We start from the raw sequence: 19,645 nt of genomic DNA on the forward strand, positions 1-19,645 counted from the left end.
GAAAAGAAAAAAAAAAAAAAAAAAAAAAAAGGAAAAAAAAGGAAAAAAAAGGAAAAAAAAAAAAGGAATGCAGGCTGGGTGAGGACGAGGTGAACGAAGAGTAAAAGGCACGGGGCATTTGCCCAAAGAATGACGCGTCCAAGGTAGGTACTTTGCCTAGGGTCGGTCGGGTACCTCTTTTGAATTGGGCAGGCACGAAGTGAAAGGAAATTGAAATTCATGAGACACCACCCAGGCCAGGAGCAGCCCGCACTTTGATCTTTTTTCCCTCCTTCCTCCAAGAATCCTCGCAGACTGCCTCAAGCCATGAATCACGAACACACCTTGGTCAGCGCCGGTGATCTGGGCCATTCCCAGTTCGCTACGTCATGGCCGACACAGCCGACCGACGACCCGGTTCCCACCCCCGAGCGGCCGCTTCTTAGGCCTGAGCAGAAATTCATGATGCAGGCTCTGGCCGAGTACAAGTCCAACTGGGGGCTTTGTCTCGACCTCCTCGACCTGCTGCGTATGATTCAGAGGAACGCCATCATCCCCATGGGCAGTACGGTTAGATCGTTCGAGCAAGATATCCAGTCCGGCAGCAACGAGTACTCCATCCTGCTCCAAGCCATACCCAGTGGGCTACGCGACTCGTTGATTCAAGGCACGCTGGCCCACGACTACGTCAAGGGCAAAGACGTGCATGGCAAGGAACTCGAGGAGCGCGGAAAATATGCCGGTATATACGCGGTCGGCATTGCGATTGAGGGACGGGACGGAGCCTTCATCAACATCAAGGAGTGCACCAAAGTCGCCGAGATCCTTGAGACTTACGCGAAAGCATGCGAGCTCTTGGCTGCGGCCGAGAATGAGAACAGTCGGGTGCCCGCCGATGACCAGCAGGTCATTGATGACGCTTTGAAACTCGATCAAGCGTGCGGGTATACACAACAGGGCCCCATGCTTCACTACCTGGAGGATTCCGGACAAGTCGCCAATAAAGAATACCTAAAGATGTTGGCCGAGTCATTTCGGAAACGCGGCAGGGCTCTGGGTAGACTCGGGTGCGACGAAACGATCAACATGCACCAAGGACCGCTCTATGTCGGAAGTACGACCAGGCCTATCGCCGAATGCCTCGCTCAACATCATTACGACAGCAACATGTCCGCTATTCCGAGCACCAACAAGTTTCTATCTCTGACCCTGGGTGCTCTCCGGTACATCGGCTTGCGGCCATACACGGTGGAGGTTCCCATCCTACCAATTTGGGTCATGGAACACCTTCCGATGGGTGAGCGACTGGTGACCGTTCTTGCCAGCTCCTTCGTCACCCAGGGAGGGTTCAACAGTGTCCAAGCCAGTAGCAGGGCTGGAACGGGGATGTCAATGGCGCTCTGTGACGAGGCAGGTCTCTACGTCGCGGAGAAGACCAGGTACTTTGAACAGAACATCGACAAGTCTCTGGTAGACAGCAAGGACTTTATGCGTAGAACTGAGGGCGTCGAGCATCTCGGGCGCTGCTTTCAACTCGTCCTTGGCGGTGAGCTGGAGGAGAAGATCAAAATTATCAAGATTCGCCAGGACCGCCTTGAGCAGGAGACAAAGCTCTTGGTTGAAATGAAGGAGGAGATTCAGCAGAAGCTGCGCAGGATTAGAGAACACCAAGAAGCCGTTGCCACCAAATATGTCTTCAAGAACATGTACGCAACGCTGTTGCGAAGCATTACAACACGCTTGGGAGTCGACGATGATACCACCCATGTCAGCACAGGAGGCACGCCGCCAGAGTAGTTGGGGTCCGTTGAAGGGAGGTGATCTTGGGACTTGGGTTGACATAGGCATGACGGATTCCAGCAGTTGCAGAAGTAGTACTAGGACTAGCTAGAGGTAACTTATCACAGACATGTCCAAGGCGTTGACAATGCGAGGAGCCCATTCGTGTGTGGAGGAAATGGGCCAGAGGTATCCGATTTTTAAGAGAACCTCGTCCTCTGTGGGAGTATCTGACATGGCATCGTGTCGATTGACGATGTCTTTGGGACAAACTGCAATGTGTCGCGAGATTTCAAGTTCGTTTTTGCAATTCGCAGTCCGCATGTTCAAAGTCCATGCCCTTTCAGCTGATTTCCATCAGTACCCAACCACTCTATTGCCTGCCCTTCGCCTGGCTTCCCATTCACTATCACTTTTCCCGCCCACTCACTCTTTTGTTCAAAGTCCGTGCACTTCACTACCTCTACGCTCACCATTCACCGGCACTCCCTTCCTGGTATTTAGGCTGCACTGGTTTTCGTTTGTTCTCTTCCGTCAGACAAATCCATTCTTGTGGCCGTCTTTCCCTTCCTGACCTTTCATCCTCAGACAACCTCCACCCTCTCTTCCTTCAACACTAAGTCCGTCTGCGGTCGCCTCGCGACGTCTTCCTACGTTCATCATGCCCGACTTTGACTTCGAGGCCGCGAAGAGGAGTTTGACGGGATACATCACACTATTCGACAGAGCAGCTGCTGGCGAGAATGATGGTTCTTTGCCCTGGACAATCTTCCTGCACGCTACCCAAAAAGTTAACACCGTGGCTCAGAGCTTGCAGGAACGCTTGGAGGAATGCCGCACCGAATTTGATCAAATCAAGTTACACCGTGAAGAGATTGCCGCCCGAGAGCGAGCCGTGGAGCAACAAGAGGCAAATGTCCAAGGGGCAGAGCAAACCCTCCAACAGGCTCAGCAAATCCTTCAACAGGCTCAGCAAACCCTTCAGCAGGCCGAGGACAAGGACCGGGAGACCCAGGAAAAGCTCAATCAACTAGCCGAAAACCGCCGCCAGCATCAGGATCACGAGTTGCAGCTCAACACCAGACAGATGGAGCTTGATAGCCAGAAAGAGCAGCAGGGAAGAGAGCTCCAGGCACTCTACGAGGAGAAGGCTGTCGTGGCGCGAGAGAAACAAGATGTTGCTCGCAACCAGAACACGTTGGAGGAGCTACGAAAGGAGATCGAGGAGCGTGTGCGGGCACAGATCAGACTAGACGAGCATCTTGCGGACTTCCAGCGTGTCACATCAGTCCTTGAGCAGCAGTTCCCGTCAATCCTAGAGCAGCAGCTCGCGCCAGCTCTCCAGAAGCTGGACAACGTCTCGGCGCGAGTCCAAGCGATTGAAGGACTCATGGAGAGAACCAGTCACTTACATGACCGTCTCGAGTCGGCCCAAAACACGGCCACACAAACCACATCAATCATCGAGCAGCAGCTCGGAACAGCCCTCAACCAGTTGGACAGCGTGTCAGGGCAAGTACAAGCAATCCAAAGAGTTGTGGAGCACCGTCTACAGTCGGTCCAAACCCCGTCAGTCACCGAGGAGCAGCTCAGGCAGCAGTTCAGGCAGCAGCTCAGGCAGCAGCTCGAATCAGTCCTCGAACGGACGAAACGTGCTTTAGCGCAACTTCAAATCATCCATGAGGATTTCAACAAGGGAGCCGGCCGCTTGGATGACCGCGCCTAGCATCGACCAAAGACGTCGCCACACTCCGGGCAGAAACTCCCATCAGTCCTCAAAGAGCAGCTTGAACCGGCACTCGACAAGCTGCAAAATGTGCCAGCGGGCTTACAGGCAATTGAAAGAATCCTCAGTGGCATCGATCGGTTGGATGACCGCCTAGTATCGACCGAGAACACCACTCGAATGACGGAAGAGGAGCACGATCGCATGATTATGGAGTTGCGAGCCGAGATCATAACCGCCGTATATTTCAGAGAGGACGTTCGAGAGCTCAGACAAGCGCTCGACGATATTCGCAAGGTCCCCGAGCTTTGAGTGTTCAAACGAGGGCATCTTCATGCTGTATGTAGTGTAGATAATTACGTACCTAGACTTAGAGGTAGCCTCACCAATAGCTCTCACCGTGGGGTGATGTTCAAGTGGCCCCCCTCGTAATTTTGCAATTGCGATGCCGAGTTCCTGAAAAATGCGTGAAAATGACGGGGAGTGGTTGCAGTCGACAATTCGCTAATCTTTACCTGACAAGATTGGCCGAACCGTATGCCCAGAAATATCGAGATGATTGCAGCGCTGAGAAGTACGCAGCATGTGTCCCAGCTTTTTTGACACCACCTGGCCGCTAAAGGATCCAATCTAAGTAGGTAGCCGCCGACCACTCATGGGTGATGGTTCAGGGCCACCAAGGTACCCCGTGCTAGCGCTCAACAGGAATGGTGTGGAAACACCGGGCGTCGCACAATCAGCAGGTACCCCCCCCGGAGTGCAGCCCCTCAGCCTTGTCCGTTTCTGGAGGCCCAATTGGATGTTTCATGGAAAGCCTCTCCCGCAGGATCCTTGTCGGTTCTGAATTGGAATTGAATGTCACGCCGCCAAGGGCACCAGTTCTATGCTTGTCTCTCTCGGCTTCCCCTTTTTATTTCCCTTTTGACTTTTTTTCCCTTCAATTTTCGCCAAATCGCTTGGTGGTTTGGTTGTTCCCCTCATTCCCAGTGGGATTCCTTCTTTACTTTACGTTGAGTGGCCGTCTGGGTTGCCAACTGTCACTCTCTCAACCGCATTAGCGCGTCGTCGTCTACGGATACCTTGGGTACCGACCACCATTCGGAACTCGAAACACCATCCCTCTCGTTACCAAACCATCGCCAGTATCGCCTGGTTCAACTACTACCGATTCGTTTGCGCAATCGTCAGTTGACCTGACCTTGCTGCCTCTCTCTATCACGGTACATTATCTCGCGAGCTCGAGATCACCACACTCTTTCGACACACATTACGATCACTACGATACACGCAGAGATGCAACTCTGAGTCCAATTCCATTTATACGAACCGATATCTACCTACCTACGTACCCGACCGAACAACACACGATCTACGATCCACGATACAATGCTTCTACCGCGATACCTCGCCTCGGCCATTGCGCTGCTGGCGTCCTCGGCCCTCGCCCAGGTCACCACCGACTGCCAACCCCTCAACAAAACATGTCCTGCCGATCCCGCCCTCGGCATGGACTACTCGTGGACCTTCAACTCTACTCCCAAAGCCTGGGCCTGGGAGACCACCGTCGGCACCGTTGATTTCGACATGGACCAAGGCGCGGCCTTCACCATAAGCAAGCAAGGCGACTCCCCCACCCTGCGCTCCAAGTTCTACTTCTTCTGGGGCCGCACCGAGATCTGGATGAAAGCTGCTCAGGGCAGAGGCATCGTCAGTTCCGTCATGTTCTTGTCCGACGACCTGGACGAGATCGATTGGGAGTTTGTCGGCGGCGAGCCCAACAACGTGCAGACCAACACTTACGGCAAGGGTGTCATCGAGTCCTCCATTCCCGGAAAGCACGACGTTCCCGGCAACGCTCAAGAGGACTTCCACAACTATACCACCATTTGGACCAGGGACTACCTCGACTTTTATGTGGACGGCAACAAGGTCCGCACTCTACTTCCCGCCCAAGCCAACAACACTCAATATTACCCCCAGACTCCCATGCGTTTGTCGTTTGGTATCTGGGCTGGCGGCGACCCGAGGTTGTCCAAGGGTACACAGGATTGGGCTGGTGGTCAAACCGATTATGGCGCTGGCCCGTACACCATGCATGTCAAGTCCGTCCAAGTTACCGACTTCAGCGAAGGCCAGGAGTATGTCTACGGCGACCGCAGCGGCGCTTGGGAGAGCATCAAGGTCGTCGAGGGTAATTCCACCATCAAGGAGATGATCACGGCCCCGCCCAAGCAGTCGGTGTCCGACAAGTGGAACGGCATGTCAAGCACAACCAAGACCATCATTTATGCTTGCTGCGCCGGTGTTGGTGCGCTGCTCCTCTTTGCTGCCGTCTTCGTCTGCATCCGTACGCGACGACGGGGTGCGCGCCAGGCTGCTCTTGCCGAAGCCCAGTACCAGCGCGATCGCCTCGAGCTGGAACAGTTGCAGAAGGCCGGTATCGATCCCGATAGTTTTAGGGAGCAGGCGGCAGAGTATCATGCTGATGAGATGAAGAAGGACGGTATGGCTACTACGACAACTTATAGTGTCCCCCCTTCTCCGCCTCTCGATGACTCGAACAACACTTCCTCCGGTGATCAATCCAACACGGTCTCAGCAGTTGGCGCTGGCGCCGCTGCTGGTGCTGCTCTCGGTGCTACCGGTGTCGCCGCCGCCGCCGCCGCCTCCCTCTCTCAATCTCCCCGTGTCGCAAGCCCTGCTCCCGCTCCCGGTCAGCAACAGCAGCAGTTCAACTTCTTCGACAACAACATGAACCGCGTCGCTAGCCCTGCTCTTGCCCCTGGCCAGCAACAGCAACAATTCAACTTCTTCGACAACAACATGAACATGGATCGCGTCGCCTCCCCCGCCCCAAGCATTCCTGCCTTGACCCCCACCATCCCCAACGTGACTGGCGGCTACCAAAACCAGGCCCACAGTCCGGTCTTCCCTCCCAACCGTAGCTTCACCTCTCCGGTCCCTGGCCCGTATAATCCTCAAGGGCCCATGTACGGCGGGGATATGAACAGAATGGGCAGCCCTGCTCCCGGCGGAGGACTCGTCCACCCGCAACCCCAACGAAGCTTTACCGCCGGTCCCACCGCTCCCGGATTCGCGAGCCCGCAGTCGGCCAGCTTCGACTTTAGCAACAACAACCACGGGGGTTACGCCAGCAGCCCGCAAGCGTCCACATTTGCTGGAGCGTACGGTCAGCAACCAGCAGGATCCGGACTTGGAATACAGTCGGGTGGTGGTACTGCTGCTGGTGCTGGATACGATCAGGCTAATGGTGGTGGTGTTGGACAAGTGCCTGACTTTGGTCTGCCGGGGCAGAATGGATTTGCGGAGGGCAGGGATAGTTACTGGGGCGATACCCGGGATGATGGTCACCATGACCAGGGACACATGAACAACGGGGGATACAGGTGATGTTGACACGGGGGATGTTTGACACGGGGATTTCGAAGACATGTAATGGCAGTTTTAGTTTGGGGATGAACATTGATGGGATATAATATGATTGACTGCCTTTTTACTTTTACTTACTTATCACTCACGAGACCATTTCGTTACTTTTCTGTATCTTTTCGATACGCTTGACTTTTATTGACTACACCAGCTAGCATGACTAGAAAATGAAAAGGGAAAATGCAGGGGTCAGACTCTTTACTGAAATGTTAAAATGATGAATGCATCCGGTGGTGTCGGTTTAATGTCCTCACAAGCAACAGCACGTCTGTAGTACATAAGGGCATGCTAGAAAGAAGTCTCTAACAATTAGGAATGATTGATCAGCCGCTTGCCCGGCTAGCTCAATCGGTAGAGCGTGAGACTCTTAAGGAGTTGCTCCGTAATCTCAAGGTTGTGGGTTCGACCCCCACGTCGGGCTCAATTCCCGTCGTTCCTTTCTTTTTTGGGCCAAAATTTGGGTTTTGTTCTTTAGTAAGACATTGTTTGAGCATACTTTTGGCACTTTCGATTCCCGTCTAGCCTTTGTTGACGTCTTCACCCGACTGTGGGCGTATTCTTTCACTCCTGCTTATACATTTGGTCAAGTCTCTGTAGATTGCCTATCCAGTTCGCGACTTTTTTGACTTTTTATTCTTGTCTCCATCCGACGGTCTTTTCGTGACTACCCGTACACCGTAGGGGGAAACAATTCCCCGCAGAAAAGCTACCAACGTTGAGCTGCCTTGGTGATTGCGATGGTCTCTCGCTTGTGGCCTTCTGATGTTCCAGCATGAATCGTACCCCTCTGTCCACCCAACAACTACAACCAAGCAGATGTATCGACCCTGGGGACACAGAAACCATAATGCGTGCCCCTGCTGATGAAGTCCTCTTCCATTCATGCAACGTTCCAGCCCACCGACCAAACCTCATCAAACTGAAGTCTGGCTCTGTGTCCTCCTCCTCTCCCTCTCCGATCCATCCTTCAAAAAGCGTCGCCTGTTTGACCACCCCTCCATCACGTCCAAGGTTTAGCTGCCTCCGGAAATTGATTCAACAAGTCGCGTCGTTCGGTGGGTGCCGTATACTTTGCTTCTTATATATATATGTCGAGCTATAGGTATCGTACAGCAACAGCAACCCCGTTTTGGAAAACCCCTAGATAGTGTAGAGAACAGAAAACGCCTGGATGGAAGAGAATGCCGGTTTGTAATACATGGATGGAAGGATGGATGGTGGTGGTGTCAGATGATCGGTATGCGAGACGACCCGGTTTTTTTCCGGTGGTACGTATGGAATAATCGAAAAGATGCAATTCTCGCTCGCTCAAGCCTTGGTCTTTTGCCCCTGCACCGGTTGCGGCTTCTTGTACTTGGGGTCTAGGATGCCAACCTGTTGCAATGTCAGTCAGTTTCGAGACGACGTTGGCCAACCTATAAAGATTTGTGGAGAAAGAGAAAGAGAAACGTACATAGGACAATAACCTCCAAACCGTGTCGGTCGGCTGAGCTCCCACACCTATCCAGTACTTGGCCCTCGTGACGTCCAGCTTGATGTCCTTGTGCAGCTTCCCTGTGGTGTCGTACGTGTCCTTCTTGGGAACGGGGTCGTATGTGCCAATGACCTCGAGAGGCTTGCTGTTGCGCGCGGTTCTAATAAAGAGTCAGAGAGATTAGCTGGTGGCTGTCTGCCGTGTCGTTGTGATGGGAAAATTGCGTACCTGGCGTGGGCAACGACAATGTTGTAGAAGGGGGCATTGGTGCGCCCAAAGCGGGCGAGTCTGAGCTTGAGAACCATGTTGGACCGCGGGAGGTTGATAGGCGCGGTGGTGGAGGAGAGACTGTCGCCGACGAGGTTCGAGATGTCTGTCGACTGAATCTTTTGCGCGGACCGGACGTCGTCGCGTTGCCCGATTGCCGGATCGCTCACTGAAGGATTGTGGGGTGCTGCCGGGCGGCCAGAAGCTGGGTACTACCCCGGCAGGCAAGTCGTTGGTACCGACGTTCGTTGGGTTTCTTCACGAGCCACACTTTTTCAGTTGAAGCCACATTCCAACGTAACTTGAAGTCTCAGCCACGCATTTCAAGTGTAGCAGGTACGGCCGCACGAGTGGGATCATGACTGAGTGATGCACTGGATCGACGATCCCCGTCAATGGAGGAACTGGAGCAGCGAGTGATGTCAGTAGTAGCACTGCACTGCACTGCAGTGTACACGCAATAGTAACAAAATGCAAAGGGGAGCAATTACCTCTACTCGTGAAATGGGATTCCAATTCCTTCGATCCTGTAGCTTTCCTTTGTAACGTCCCATCACAGACCACTTCCAATACTACTAAGTACCACTTCCCCTCCGCCGCCCTTCATCTCCAGACTGGAACTTCCATTCCTCGTCTTCCATCACACTGCACGTGCCGTCCAACGCTCGCCTTTGTCCAAGAACCACCCACACCATGGCGCTCAAGGTAAGTACACATGTCCATGTCATGTCGCACTCATCAAAAAAAAAAAAAAAAAAAAAAAAAAAAAAAAAAAAAAAAAAAAAGCCAAGAAGATTGATGGAGCCGGAGGTTGCCGTCCAGGCCTGTGCCAACACCCATGGACATTTTTTTCCCCAATTCCCCATCGATGCCCACATGCTGGACTGGACACTAATGAAATGGCCACCTCCAGACCCTCTCCGCAAAGGCTGCCGCTGCTCTCGACCGCGAGCTCATGACCACGGGGGCCTTTTCCATCGACCAGCTCATGGAACTGGCAGGTCTCTCGGTCTCCCAAGCTGGTCAGTATCTCCCGTCTGCCGCCATCTCATCGTCTCTTGTTCAATCGATCTTCAGTGGCAAGAGGCGTGCTTGCTAACAATCCCGTCATCATCCCAACAACAGTCGCCCGAGTCCACCCTACCAAGCAGGGCCGCCGAGTGCTGGTTGCTGTTGGCCCTGGAAACAATGGTCAGTTGCTGAATGTTTGGGTCCTTCAGGGGCTGGGTGGTCCAAGCGCTTACCTGTTCTGTGTCTTTGGTCAGGGGGTGATGGCCTCGTGGCTGCTCGACATCTTTTTCACTACGGCTATCAACCTGCCATCTACTATCCGAAGCGACCCAAGAACGATCTCTATCAGGTGAGTGAATCTCTTTCTTGGTACACGGGGTTTGCAGTTCAAAAGTCGTCGACATGTCCTGCTGGTGCTGGAAGCAACACGACCTAGTCAGGACAAGGACATTGGATCGTCGCTTGACCGGCAACACAACAAACACCATGGAGACAAGAATCAATCTCAAAAGAGTCTATTGGACTCGTATTCAAAGTTTTCTGTCTTTTATGAGCGTCAATGCTTGTTGTCGATATAGTATTTTAACCCCCGATCCGACCACGCTATGCCCTTCCTTTCTTACCTACACGCAGTCCCCCTGCGTCAACTTGTTGTTGTTTGAAAGGCCTCTCACTTATCGGTTGAGAGCCCATCCACCGTATCGTGTATCTGATGGATTGGGCCTCATGCTAACACACGTCTCCATCTCCGCAGCGCCTGGTCAAACAATGTGAAGACCTAGAGATACCCTTTGTCGATGACTTTTTCGCGGCTCTGGAGTCTACCGACCACGTCGTCGATGCCATCTTTGGTTGGTTTTTTTTTTCCAGAGGCCCTGCTTTGCTCTCTCGACTTGAACTGACGCATGCGTCTAGGTTTCAGTTTCTCTGGCGAGGTGCGCGAGCCGTTCCCTGCCGTCATCAACGCCATGGCCGAGACAAAGGTTCCAGTGACCTCGGTCGATGCTCCATCGTCGTGGGACATTAACGAAGGACCGCCCAAGTCCGGCGTGGGCAGCAACTTTCACCCTAATGTCTTGGTTAGCTTGACGGCTCCGAAACCTCTGGTCAAGTACTTCAAGGGCCGGCATTTTGTAGGAGGACGGTACGTACCGCATTTCTTTCTCTTCATCGTCACGGTTGGGCTGGTGGTGTGAGGTGTGGCTGATGCTGGTAACCAGGTTCGTCGCTCCGTCGATTGCGAAAAAGTACGACTTTGACGTTCCCAAGTATGAGGGTATCGACCAGATTGTCGAGATCACCGACAACCAGGTCAAGATTTAAATGCCTTTTTTTTCTTTTACCGCCCTGTCAGCGTGGTTGTCGCTGGTGCTGGTTGGATGGTGGTGTTTTCGCTGCTCTCTTCTCGGATCCAACCCAGGCAGGCTACATGAGAATGCAGCCCCCGTGTCGACTGTTTGGGCAAGTAGGGCTCGGACAGCCTCCGTCGTTCATGTCCAGGCGCTTTCGAATGGTCCCGTTTGGGCAGCGGATCAGGGGTGGATGACAGTCCTTGCAAAACTCGACGTAGACTAAGTAGTCTTTCCCGCAGGCTGGGCAGTCATGGGTGATGTGCTCGATGCACATTAAATCGGACGGGTTAACGAGTTGGTACGGTTAATTGTCGACGGTAGTATCTGGCATCTAGGGGTAACATGGGCTGCGTATCCGACGTCGAGGTTGTCGATGTTATGCTTTGGTCTTTTTTTTCGGTGGTGTGGCTTGCGTGCAGGTTATCCTCTCCTGAGTTGTGTGGTATGGATCGCTGGTGGTGTGGCTGCTGCTGCTGCTCGCTCCTTTCTCTCCTGGTACGTAACCTGCTGACAGGCGGACTGACTGACTGACTGACTGACTGGCCTGACGGCTGGCTCGGTGTGGTACGACGTTGGTTACCCTTTAGAAGAAGACGGCCAATGCGATAGGACGATGAGGTGTTATTGCAAGCAGAGGTCTGGCAAATGGCACAGCGCAGGCCAACCCTTTCTGGATGTTGGGGAGCAGGGAGGGGCTTGGCAGGGCTCCAACAGAGTGGTAGATGGGTGCTGTTTGGGTACGTCGGTTCCCAAAATAGGCAAGCGAGTCGTTAACGAAACAAAGAGACTGGCAGAAGTGTGAAGTGAGTGGGGGAGGTCCGCTAGCCGCTCGCTGGGTTAATGCTTATAGCGTCGGGTACAGCAAGCAAGCAAGCAACCAAGACAACTTATCCTTCTTTCTACTCGCTGGGAATGAGGGAACACGCAAAACGCCTTTGAAGATGATGGAGAAAGAACAAAGTGACTCAACGAAATGCGCTTCCAAGCACTGCCCTCCGTGGCAAGTGAGTGGAAGAGGTGTGGCGTCGGTTTACCTGTCTTTTTGGGGTAATAGGTTGGCCACCGGACGCGGAAGAAGAGCGGACAAGCAGCGAAGGACATCAGTATCAATACTGGCTGTGTGTGACAGGAGCTCCATCTGGAAGACGGAAAGGGTCAAGGGCAACAAGCCTCAACTGACAGGATGACTGAGTCGGGTCGGCACCGGAGCCAATATTGCCCCCTCGCTGGGGCCAGTGGGCATTGCGAGTAGTGTAGTCCGCAATTTCCGTGCCGGGTTTTGGTACTGATAGTTCATGTGAAAAAAGAAAATTCCCGAACAAGGAGCGGTATATACCTACACGAGCCCCATCCGACCGGATTGAATTCCGCAAGCTTAGTTCCATTCTTGTTTCTCACTTTTCCTTGCGCCGCAATTTCCATTTGACATAGCTTTGGCACAGGTTTGATAACGAGAGAAAAAAAAAAAAAAAAAAAAAAAAAACAAGGTCTATTGGTAAAAACTCGAAAAACCACAGGCATCCTTATGGGACCGGGGAATGGACTGGTGTGTCCCCCGGAGCAGTTCAGGAGCATTTGCTCCGGCGAGGTCTAATTCGCTGTATGCATGGAACGAGTCCCGTCTTGCTCGGGCTAAGGAACGGTTCTCTTTTTTTTATGTTTTGACACTCGCCCCCCTCAAGGGAAAGCAGCGCTAGCAGCGTGCTGGAAACTACGTAGGGATTGCGGAAAACGGTCGAGGGACATGAAACACAGAACCTTGTGTCCCCCGATTTCCTTCCTTTTCTGTGAGAGAGAGAGAGTGAGAGAGAGAGAGCTGAGAACCCAGGCATGGATACACGCGGATCCCCACAACACTGCCCCCCCAGTCAGTCTGCGGAATGCCACTTCCTGGTTCCATGCCTTGTGGCACTGCAAGGGCAATTGCTACGCTACAGCGGCAAACCAGGAAAGACATGGAAGCAGCGGGACCCTTCTCTATAGGTAGTGAGTGCAGTGTAGTAGTGTAGAACCCTGAAAGAAAGACCGTTGGAAATACCGTTCAGCTGTCGAACTCGTACCTGACTGGAAGACTACAGTACTTTGGACCCTGAAGATATCGATGATCCCGGATTTAACGGCGTTACGGGGAATGATTCGGCCACTACTGGCGAGTCGCACCGTCCGTCGTCGGGCGGGAGTCCGAGTCGTTGGTACCTACATAGGGTATACACTACAACTCTGTGAAACCTGGCACCAGCATTAGTGAATATACACTGTAGAGGTATATATCGTAATCCATTCGAAGGGGGAGGAAGAAGCACGCAGTTCTCAATGGCGCTGAAGGCTACAGGTAGGCAAGTACGCACCCAATCAAAAAGCTCCACAAACAACGGCCAAAAGCCCGAGATCGACATAACATGGGAATTTGTCAAGGGCCGACATGGAGAAAAGCACAAATACCATCCGTCAGTCAGTCAGTCATCCGCCGACGAATGAATGATCGACGACATGACCTTGTTGCAGACAGTCATGGATGGATACCTCTATTCGAATGACGATCACCACACACAGATTTGGGCTCAGCTCGAACATACCTACCTCCAGTGATGGGAACACAACACACGATACCACCATGCAGAACCCATATGTAGTAGAACCAAATAATCAAAGTTGATAGGTGTGCACAACAACATGAACAAAATTTTTGCGCAGCTGTGATAGCGGGCGGGCTTCGTTGCTTCTTCTGGGCTTGGCTTGGCCCTTGTGGTGTTTTTCAGAGACCTTCTAGATCCTCTCGGCTGAAATGAAATTTTACATAGTACACCTCTAGCGTGGCGGATAACTCAACTGGATTTGTTCGATTGGCGGCATGCCATGTCATTTACACTACCATTTGTCTATTGATGCCATTCTATGTATTCTGTTGGTTTCTCGTTGTGTGTCATTTACATAAGTGTCCAAGTTCCACGCGGAACGTAACCTTACCCTCCCGTTCTTTCATTGTTGCAGTTATGTGGTTTGGGTTAGTAGATTGACTGATGCTGTACAGAAAATAGGTACCATTGGAACTTGGTGATATGTAGGGTAGGTAGGAATACAGAACGCATCCGCTGTAATATAGGTATGTATTGTTAAGTCGTATTCTTTAAACCCTTGTAGAAACACGCGCCCCCAACAGGCCGGATCCGCGAGTGTTACGAAAATATGCAACAGAGCCGTCTGGATCTTTTGACGCCGTTCAGCCAAGGTTTAGGCTTTAACGCGGCCATATAGAAAAACTCCACGACACATTTCTATATTGACAGAAATCTGTCTGCCTACCTACTAATCCAAGAACAGCGAACCTCTTTGACGATCTCTCACAGAAATACCCACACCATAGCGCGCGCGGTTTGCTAGCTCGTTGCAGTGCTGCTCCTTCGCTCGTTTGGGACGACAAGACGTTGACTTTAGCTTTGTCTCGGGAACTTCCGGACGAACGAGACTACCACAAATACCGCCGACTTTGAGCAACATGTTGTCGAACTGACTCGAAATCCCATCTTCATCTCACAGCGTCTATTTGTGTTTCGCAATAGGTCGGTGATTTTACGGGGACATGTCGGTATTCATTAGGTCCCGGTCCGGGTTTTGAACTACGCTATTGAAAGATCTTCCCAGGTCTACACTAGTACCTACCTACTCTACACTACCGACGTCGTCAGCCCGGACGGATGGATGGACAGACCACATTCGTTGGACTCGTATCGTCTTGTCGGATTGGAAGATTTCTATACGTCTCTTCGCCATCAGACTTTTTCGCGAGCTTAGTTCTCGGTCCGTTGGCCACCCACTCAGATACGAACGAGACGAGACGAGAGACGGAGGCCTCCTCGCTTCCAGCTTCATTTTGCCACGGTGGACAACATACAATTGTTGGGGAGCTTGCAAAAGTTCCGGGCATATTTGCACAAAATCTTTTCACCTCGGCTGTCTTTTGGTGTTTGACGTTGTCATTTGAATCGCGATCTAATATATGTGTCCAAGCTGTGGCCTGGTCGAGGTATGGGATCCATGTAGAAATCCTTATAGCCAAGCTCAGTTCACGTTTCCTCTCCGGGTCCGTCCCTGGGCATGTTTGCTTGGCTCGAGCCTAGGCGGCGGAAGCGGAAGTATCTCCGACTTGGTGGAGATTGTACGTGAATGTCGAACATGGTGTAGCCTGGCATCTTTTGTCGCGTGGAATCGTGGTCCGTAGTCGCTGCTATGATTCGGAGTTCCGCAGGGAATGACCATGATGATGATTCGCGAGGTATTTGAACCGGCTTGGACCAACAATTATCCGCATCAGCTGAACAATGCTGCCGTCCTTGACAAAATAGTTAAAGTGTCGATGAAGACGGCGTCTTGGCTTAGTAAACAGGACATTGAAAGTCCGGGCGGCGTTCATTCTTACGATACCTCTACAAATCCTGTTCATCCGCTCCATCCGCTCCATCCGGGGCCGATCCGGGGCCGACTCGGGGCCGACCCGTTTCCGTGTTGCCGCGATTCCGGGGCGCCGATCCCCGGATAAACGGACGGCAGTTGATCTGATATCAGCTTCATGATTGAAACAAATCAAATCCAACCAGGGAATATCACGAATGCCTCTTCACGTGATTTGCGCTAAAACACAGTGGTACCAAATCGTCGGGACGGCAATGGAACAGCGGAGTCCGTGGGGGAACTACAGTATTGTTTGGCTTTATCTTATCTTATCGCTTCATCAGGGTCTAGAACATACCTGTACCTCTAAAGTCAACACTACCAAGCTCGAATTACAACCATCACATGTTTTGTGTACACACATTCAAGAGGTATCCTTATGTTTATAAGCTCGTCGATATATTTTGATCATGTCAGACTGCTTTACAAAGAACAGGGTAGCCAGCAATACGCCATGTCGTCGTTGCACTTTTACCTTAGATTTCAGGTGTATCTTCCTAGGTAGTCCGGTTTTGGAGAACTACCCCTTATGATTCTTTGCTAAAACAGCTGTTTTCATTTGCGTTTGTTTGTTTTGACGCCAATTCCAAAGCACACGCTCATTCCAATGTCGGACCATGAGTCCATCGCTCACTGATCACCCCTTCTTTACTCCCTCATCTTCTTCCGCCAGTTACCCCGAAGCTCTTCAGAAATGACGACTTGTGCGTCCGACCAGGAACCGGCACGCGTACAACTGCTGTTCTTCTCAACGCTTTCGCCCTGCTCGTTTCCGCTGCCGTCGCCGTGTTTATGTTGCTTCTCATGAGCCTCGACGGCTTTGATCTGCTCTTTCATGCCATCAAGCGACAAGGCGCGAGCTCTGGTTTCGCCTGGCATCTCGCCTACGGAGCCAGCTTCACCGTCAACCGTAGTGCATCCGCAGGGGCACTCGCACGCCATACTCTCAACGGCGCTGTCCGTCGGCGGAGAATCGACATGAGCACCGTCCTCGTCGCAGCCGCAGCGTCCATTTTTACCATTATGCTCAACCTCTACCTCCACCTTCGACTGTCCATGTCCATGTCCGTGTCCATGTCCATATCCATATCCTTCCCCCAACCACTGCTCTTGCTGATGTCCATGTCCCCATCCCGGCTCAAATTTCGCTCCGTAACCCCATCCCGGCGCCGTCGTCCAACCCATCATTTCCTGCGTCCATGTCTCTTGTTGACCTTGAGGCTGAGGCTGGTGGTGCCGCCTTCCATACCCTTCAACACCCAAAGCCCGCAACTTCCCCACTACCGTCACCATCTCCTCTACTTTCTCCCTCTTGATCTTACGGAGTTGCTTCGCGCGGCGGCGGTGAAAATTGTACTTGCCATGGCGCCAAATCTCGACTTCGTGGGCGGCGTCGAGGCCGTTGAGCTGGGCTTGGATATTATGGAGGCGCTGGGTCAACTCGAGGACGTTGGGATCTTGGGATTGGGGGTGCTGGAAGTGGTGGTGGGGTGGGAAAGGATGATGAGTATAGGGAGGGATAGACTGGAAATGGGGTGGACGGGCAGGAGGAGGGGCAAAAGGGTGAGTGGGAGGGGGAAGGGTGGTTGAAAAGTGCTGGTGGTAATGGGGGTTGGGGAAGTACCGGTAGTCCTGGGGGTTGGGGAAGTAAGGAGCGGAGGGAAAAGAGAAGCTAGAAGGCTGAGAAACAGGTGGGTAATAAGGAACGGCGTACTGCTGCTGCTGCTGCTGCTGCTGCTGAAAAGGAGGCCCAAAAGGTCGCTGCATGTACAGGGGAGCACTGGAAGCTGGGTGGTAAGAAGTCCAGCACCCCGGTGCATTGACAGAGGGTGAGTGGCCATTGTAGCCTTGCTGAAGATGAAGAGGCGAGTACTGCTCATGGTGGGCTGCAAACTGGTTCTCGTGGTCGTGGTCACAGCATCCTTGATGCTCCCCTTGTGAATGCGTGTCTCCCTCGTAGCCTTCGTCGTTCGGCTGGCCTAGATCGCCGACTCTCTCTTCGCGAGTACGATATTCATAGATAGCTTGGCTAAGCTTTGCCGTCAAGTTGGGAGTTTCGGGGCGACCTCCGCCGTTAGATGCCTCCGGGGTGTTGCGGCCAGGGGCTGGGGGTGAAGCCGGGGCGGAGGCTGGGATGTAAGCCATGATGATTCTAGGAGCGCCGCGGTCACTCTTTTTGTTGTCGTTCTGCCCATCTTTCATTGGTTTGGCAGCTCTCTTGACGTCGGCATTGTTGTCTACGTTGCCAGGTTCCTCCTCGGATGTTTCTTTGGTAATGGGGATATCCCCTTCTGAGACCCTTTGTGGCTCCTCCATCCCCTTGACACTTCGCTTCAGGTTTGCTTGTCAAGCAGGTGTCTTTGCTTTCCAGTTTAGGGTTGAAAAGGGAGGTACCTGTTGGTCCTGGACTCGCTGGAAAACGTATGGGGAAGCCAAACAACTTATACCTCTCAGTGTCGCCAAAAGGCTAGCAACGAAGAACCGATTACCCATGTCTGAATCACGCCGCGTGCTATTGTTGCGTCTGCTGTCATCATTCACTTGGCCAACTGGCCTATTGTCCATCTTCCATCTATTCATACTTACATCGAACCTTGACCATATTGAAGGCTGGCGCTCGTCAGGTTATTCATGGGCCCATGGGCAGACGGTCGTGAACCCGATGCGTCAACCACACGGGCAGGTCAGGCGGAAAACTTGCCATCGGAACAGCGTAGGGGATTGTCTCCCGTGTGATGCCCGGTCCAACGAGTCGATACTGCTCGTTGATAGCAGGGTTTGCCGGCGGTGTCACTCTGTCATGGCTGTTTGCTAGACGCCGGAACCATCTAGCGGCTGCTGGGCTGACTGCGGGCACGACAGGGTGTTTGGCCAGAACTCAAGTTGATGGGATCAAGGAAACTGGCTTTTTTTCGCGCTTGGAGCGTTTGTTATCGACCTAGTAATTGGCAGCACAATTTGGTTGTTGTTGGTCAGGCACGAATGAGATGAATCAGAAAGAAAACATCGAGGGGATTGAGATACCAGCAGTTCTGGTCCCCAAAGAAAGAAGACCGTGGCAACCAAGCCGTCCCTCCTTTCCAGACTCGTAGGCATTGCGGTGCTGCGTGTTCTTTTGCGGGTGCACAATGCCGTTTCCCTTGTAAACTTCTCCGTCACAGCACCGGCCCACCTCCCTGCTGCTCCAACCTCATCCTCAACTCCCTCTCCTTCTGGGCCACCTCCATCTCCAACCTTTCGACACTATACTTGAGCGCCTCCTTGCGCTGCCTGACCACTTTGGCTCTCAGCGCAGCCTCCCCATTGAGCCTTTTCCCTCCACTTCCACTTCTGGCCTCCTTAGTACCACCACCCTTCTTCTGCATGCCGCCTCCTGCACCACTTTTCTGTTCTCGATTGTAATTCGACAGTCTCCCGCCATTGAGCTCACACCTGGCCTTGAGCGTCTCCACCCTCCTACCTTTTCGCTCCAGCTCTTTGTCCACCCTCTCCAGTAGCAGCTCGATGAAAGGGCCGATTTCGTCGCGCAACGAAGCTTCGGCGGCTTGTAGAGTCGGTTGGGGAATCAGCTCGTAGTGCCGAACCGTCTTGAGGACGGAGGAGAGACGGGGGAAGTCGGAGGTGGACGAGTCGAGGAGGGAGAGGGAAGAGGAGAGGAGGTTGAGAGAGGAATGGAGAGGCGGAAGGAGGGTGGAGAAGGAGGGGGGTGGTGGGTTGTAGTTGTAGTTCATCTTGGTGAGCGCGGTGGTCGTTCGTCTATGGAATTGGATCGCGATGATCTCGCCCAGTCTGATATGGCGATAGTGCTTGTCTGTGTTGGAATGGAGATATACGGATAGTCGTTGCCCCGTGTTGACCTGGGGAAGCGAAGAGGCAAAGATGACGGGAAGATGGTCGGAGGGGTAAAGTGGAAAAGCCGAAGAACGAAATCCGTCGCGTTTCTTGTCTCGGCGCGTCATAACATTGGAACTTGGTGTGTATGTACTGGGGAGCCTTCCCGATCCCGCTGTGGGGGACACTGCAGCCCCCTGAACGGTGGACCCTTTTGGTGGGACCCGACGCCCTGTCGGTGCACTAACCCAACGGCTGCCCTGTGGGGCTGTTAGTGCCGTACCTTGCATCACCCCGCCTTCATCTTCAACTCCATAGGCCCGTAGC

At 52.8% G+C, this 19,645-nt stretch overlaps 7 protein-coding genes and 1 non-coding gene across 8 annotated transcripts; 5 read left to right on the forward strand and 3 right to left on the reverse strand.

Annotated features, from left to right (window-relative positions):
• Nucleotides 1–306: 306 nt before the first annotated feature.
• B0T23DRAFT_455559 (uncharacterized protein) lies at nucleotides 307–1,776 on the forward strand (the record flags this gene model as incomplete). Its single annotated transcript, XM_062841245.1, has 1 exon — nucleotides 307–1,776. The coding sequence occupies one exon, from the start codon at nucleotides 307–309 to the stop codon at nucleotides 1,774–1,776; it is 1,470 nt and encodes a 489-aa protein (XP_062691282.1).
• Nucleotides 1,777–2,207: 431 nt separating this feature from the next.
• On the forward strand, nucleotides 2,208–3,901 carry B0T23DRAFT_343105 (uncharacterized protein). Its single transcript, XM_062835915.1, has 3 exons — nucleotides 2,208–2,674; nucleotides 2,726–3,305; nucleotides 3,531–3,901. Exons 1-3 carry the CDS (start codon nucleotides 2,420–2,422, stop codon nucleotides 3,794–3,796), a joined length of 1,101 nt encoding a protein of 366 aa, XP_062691283.1. The 5' UTR covers nucleotides 2,208–2,419; the 3' UTR covers nucleotides 3,797–3,901.
• An 805-nt stretch (nucleotides 3,902–4,706) lies between these two features.
• On the forward strand, nucleotides 4,707–6,965 carry B0T23DRAFT_204091 (concanavalin A-like lectin/glucanase domain-containing protein). The gene has a single exon (XM_062833438.1). It carries the CDS (start codon nucleotides 4,871–4,873, stop codon nucleotides 6,893–6,895), a length of 2,025 nt encoding a protein of 674 aa, XP_062691284.1. The 5' UTR covers nucleotides 4,707–4,870; the 3' UTR covers nucleotides 6,896–6,965.
• Nucleotides 6,966–7,267: 302 nt separating this feature from the next.
• On the forward strand, nucleotides 7,268–7,355 carry B0T23DRAFT_t273. Its single transcript has one exon. It is a non-coding gene; the product is annotated as a tRNA-Lys (tRNA).
• Nucleotides 7,356–8,139: 784 nt separating this feature from the next.
• B0T23DRAFT_204108 (ribosomal protein S16, mitochondrial) lies at nucleotides 8,140–8,938 on the reverse strand. Its single transcript, XM_062833439.1, has 3 exons — nucleotides 8,637–8,938; nucleotides 8,388–8,568; nucleotides 8,140–8,308 (listed from the first exon to the last, which is right to left on the reverse strand). Exons 1-3 carry the CDS (start codon nucleotides 8,711–8,713, stop codon nucleotides 8,243–8,245), a joined length of 324 nt encoding a protein of 107 aa, XP_062691285.1. The 5' UTR covers nucleotides 8,714–8,938; the 3' UTR covers nucleotides 8,140–8,242.
• Nucleotides 8,939–9,164: 226 nt separating this feature from the next.
• B0T23DRAFT_204126 (YjeF N-terminal domain-containing protein) lies at nucleotides 9,165–11,060 on the forward strand. The gene is made up of 7 exons (XM_062833440.1): nucleotides 9,165–9,380; nucleotides 9,589–9,697; nucleotides 9,801–9,866; nucleotides 9,941–10,035; nucleotides 10,441–10,537; nucleotides 10,602–10,830; nucleotides 10,907–11,060. The coding sequence occupies exons 1-7, from the start codon at nucleotides 9,369–9,371 to the stop codon at nucleotides 11,007–11,009; spliced, it is 711 nt and encodes a 236-aa protein (XP_062691286.1). The 5' UTR covers nucleotides 9,165–9,368; the 3' UTR covers nucleotides 11,010–11,060.
• Nucleotides 11,061–15,846: 4,786 nt separating this feature from the next.
• B0T23DRAFT_363198 (uncharacterized protein) lies at nucleotides 15,847–18,021 on the reverse strand (the record flags this gene model as incomplete). Its single annotated transcript, XM_062836320.1, has 2 exons — nucleotides 15,847–17,829; nucleotides 17,970–18,021. The coding sequence occupies 2 exons, from the start codon at nucleotides 18,019–18,021 to the stop codon at nucleotides 16,136–16,138; spliced, it is 1,746 nt and encodes a 581-aa protein (XP_062691287.1). The 3' UTR covers nucleotides 15,847–16,135.
• Nucleotides 18,022–18,642: 621 nt separating this feature from the next.
• Nucleotides 18,643–19,218, reverse strand: B0T23DRAFT_431031 (DASH complex subunit Spc19; the record flags this gene model as incomplete). Its single annotated transcript, XM_062840292.1, has 1 exon — nucleotides 18,643–19,218. One exon carries the CDS (start codon nucleotides 19,216–19,218, stop codon nucleotides 18,643–18,645), a length of 576 nt encoding a protein of 191 aa, XP_062691288.1.
• Nucleotides 19,219–19,645: the final 427 nt, after the last annotated feature.

This window comes from Neurospora hispaniola (assembly GCF_033458365.1).
Source record: "Neurospora hispaniola strain FGSC 10403 chromosome Unknown B0T23scaffold_6, whole genome shotgun sequence".
Lineage (NCBI taxonomy): Eukaryota > Fungi > Ascomycota > Sordariomycetes > Sordariales > Sordariaceae > Neurospora > Neurospora hispaniola.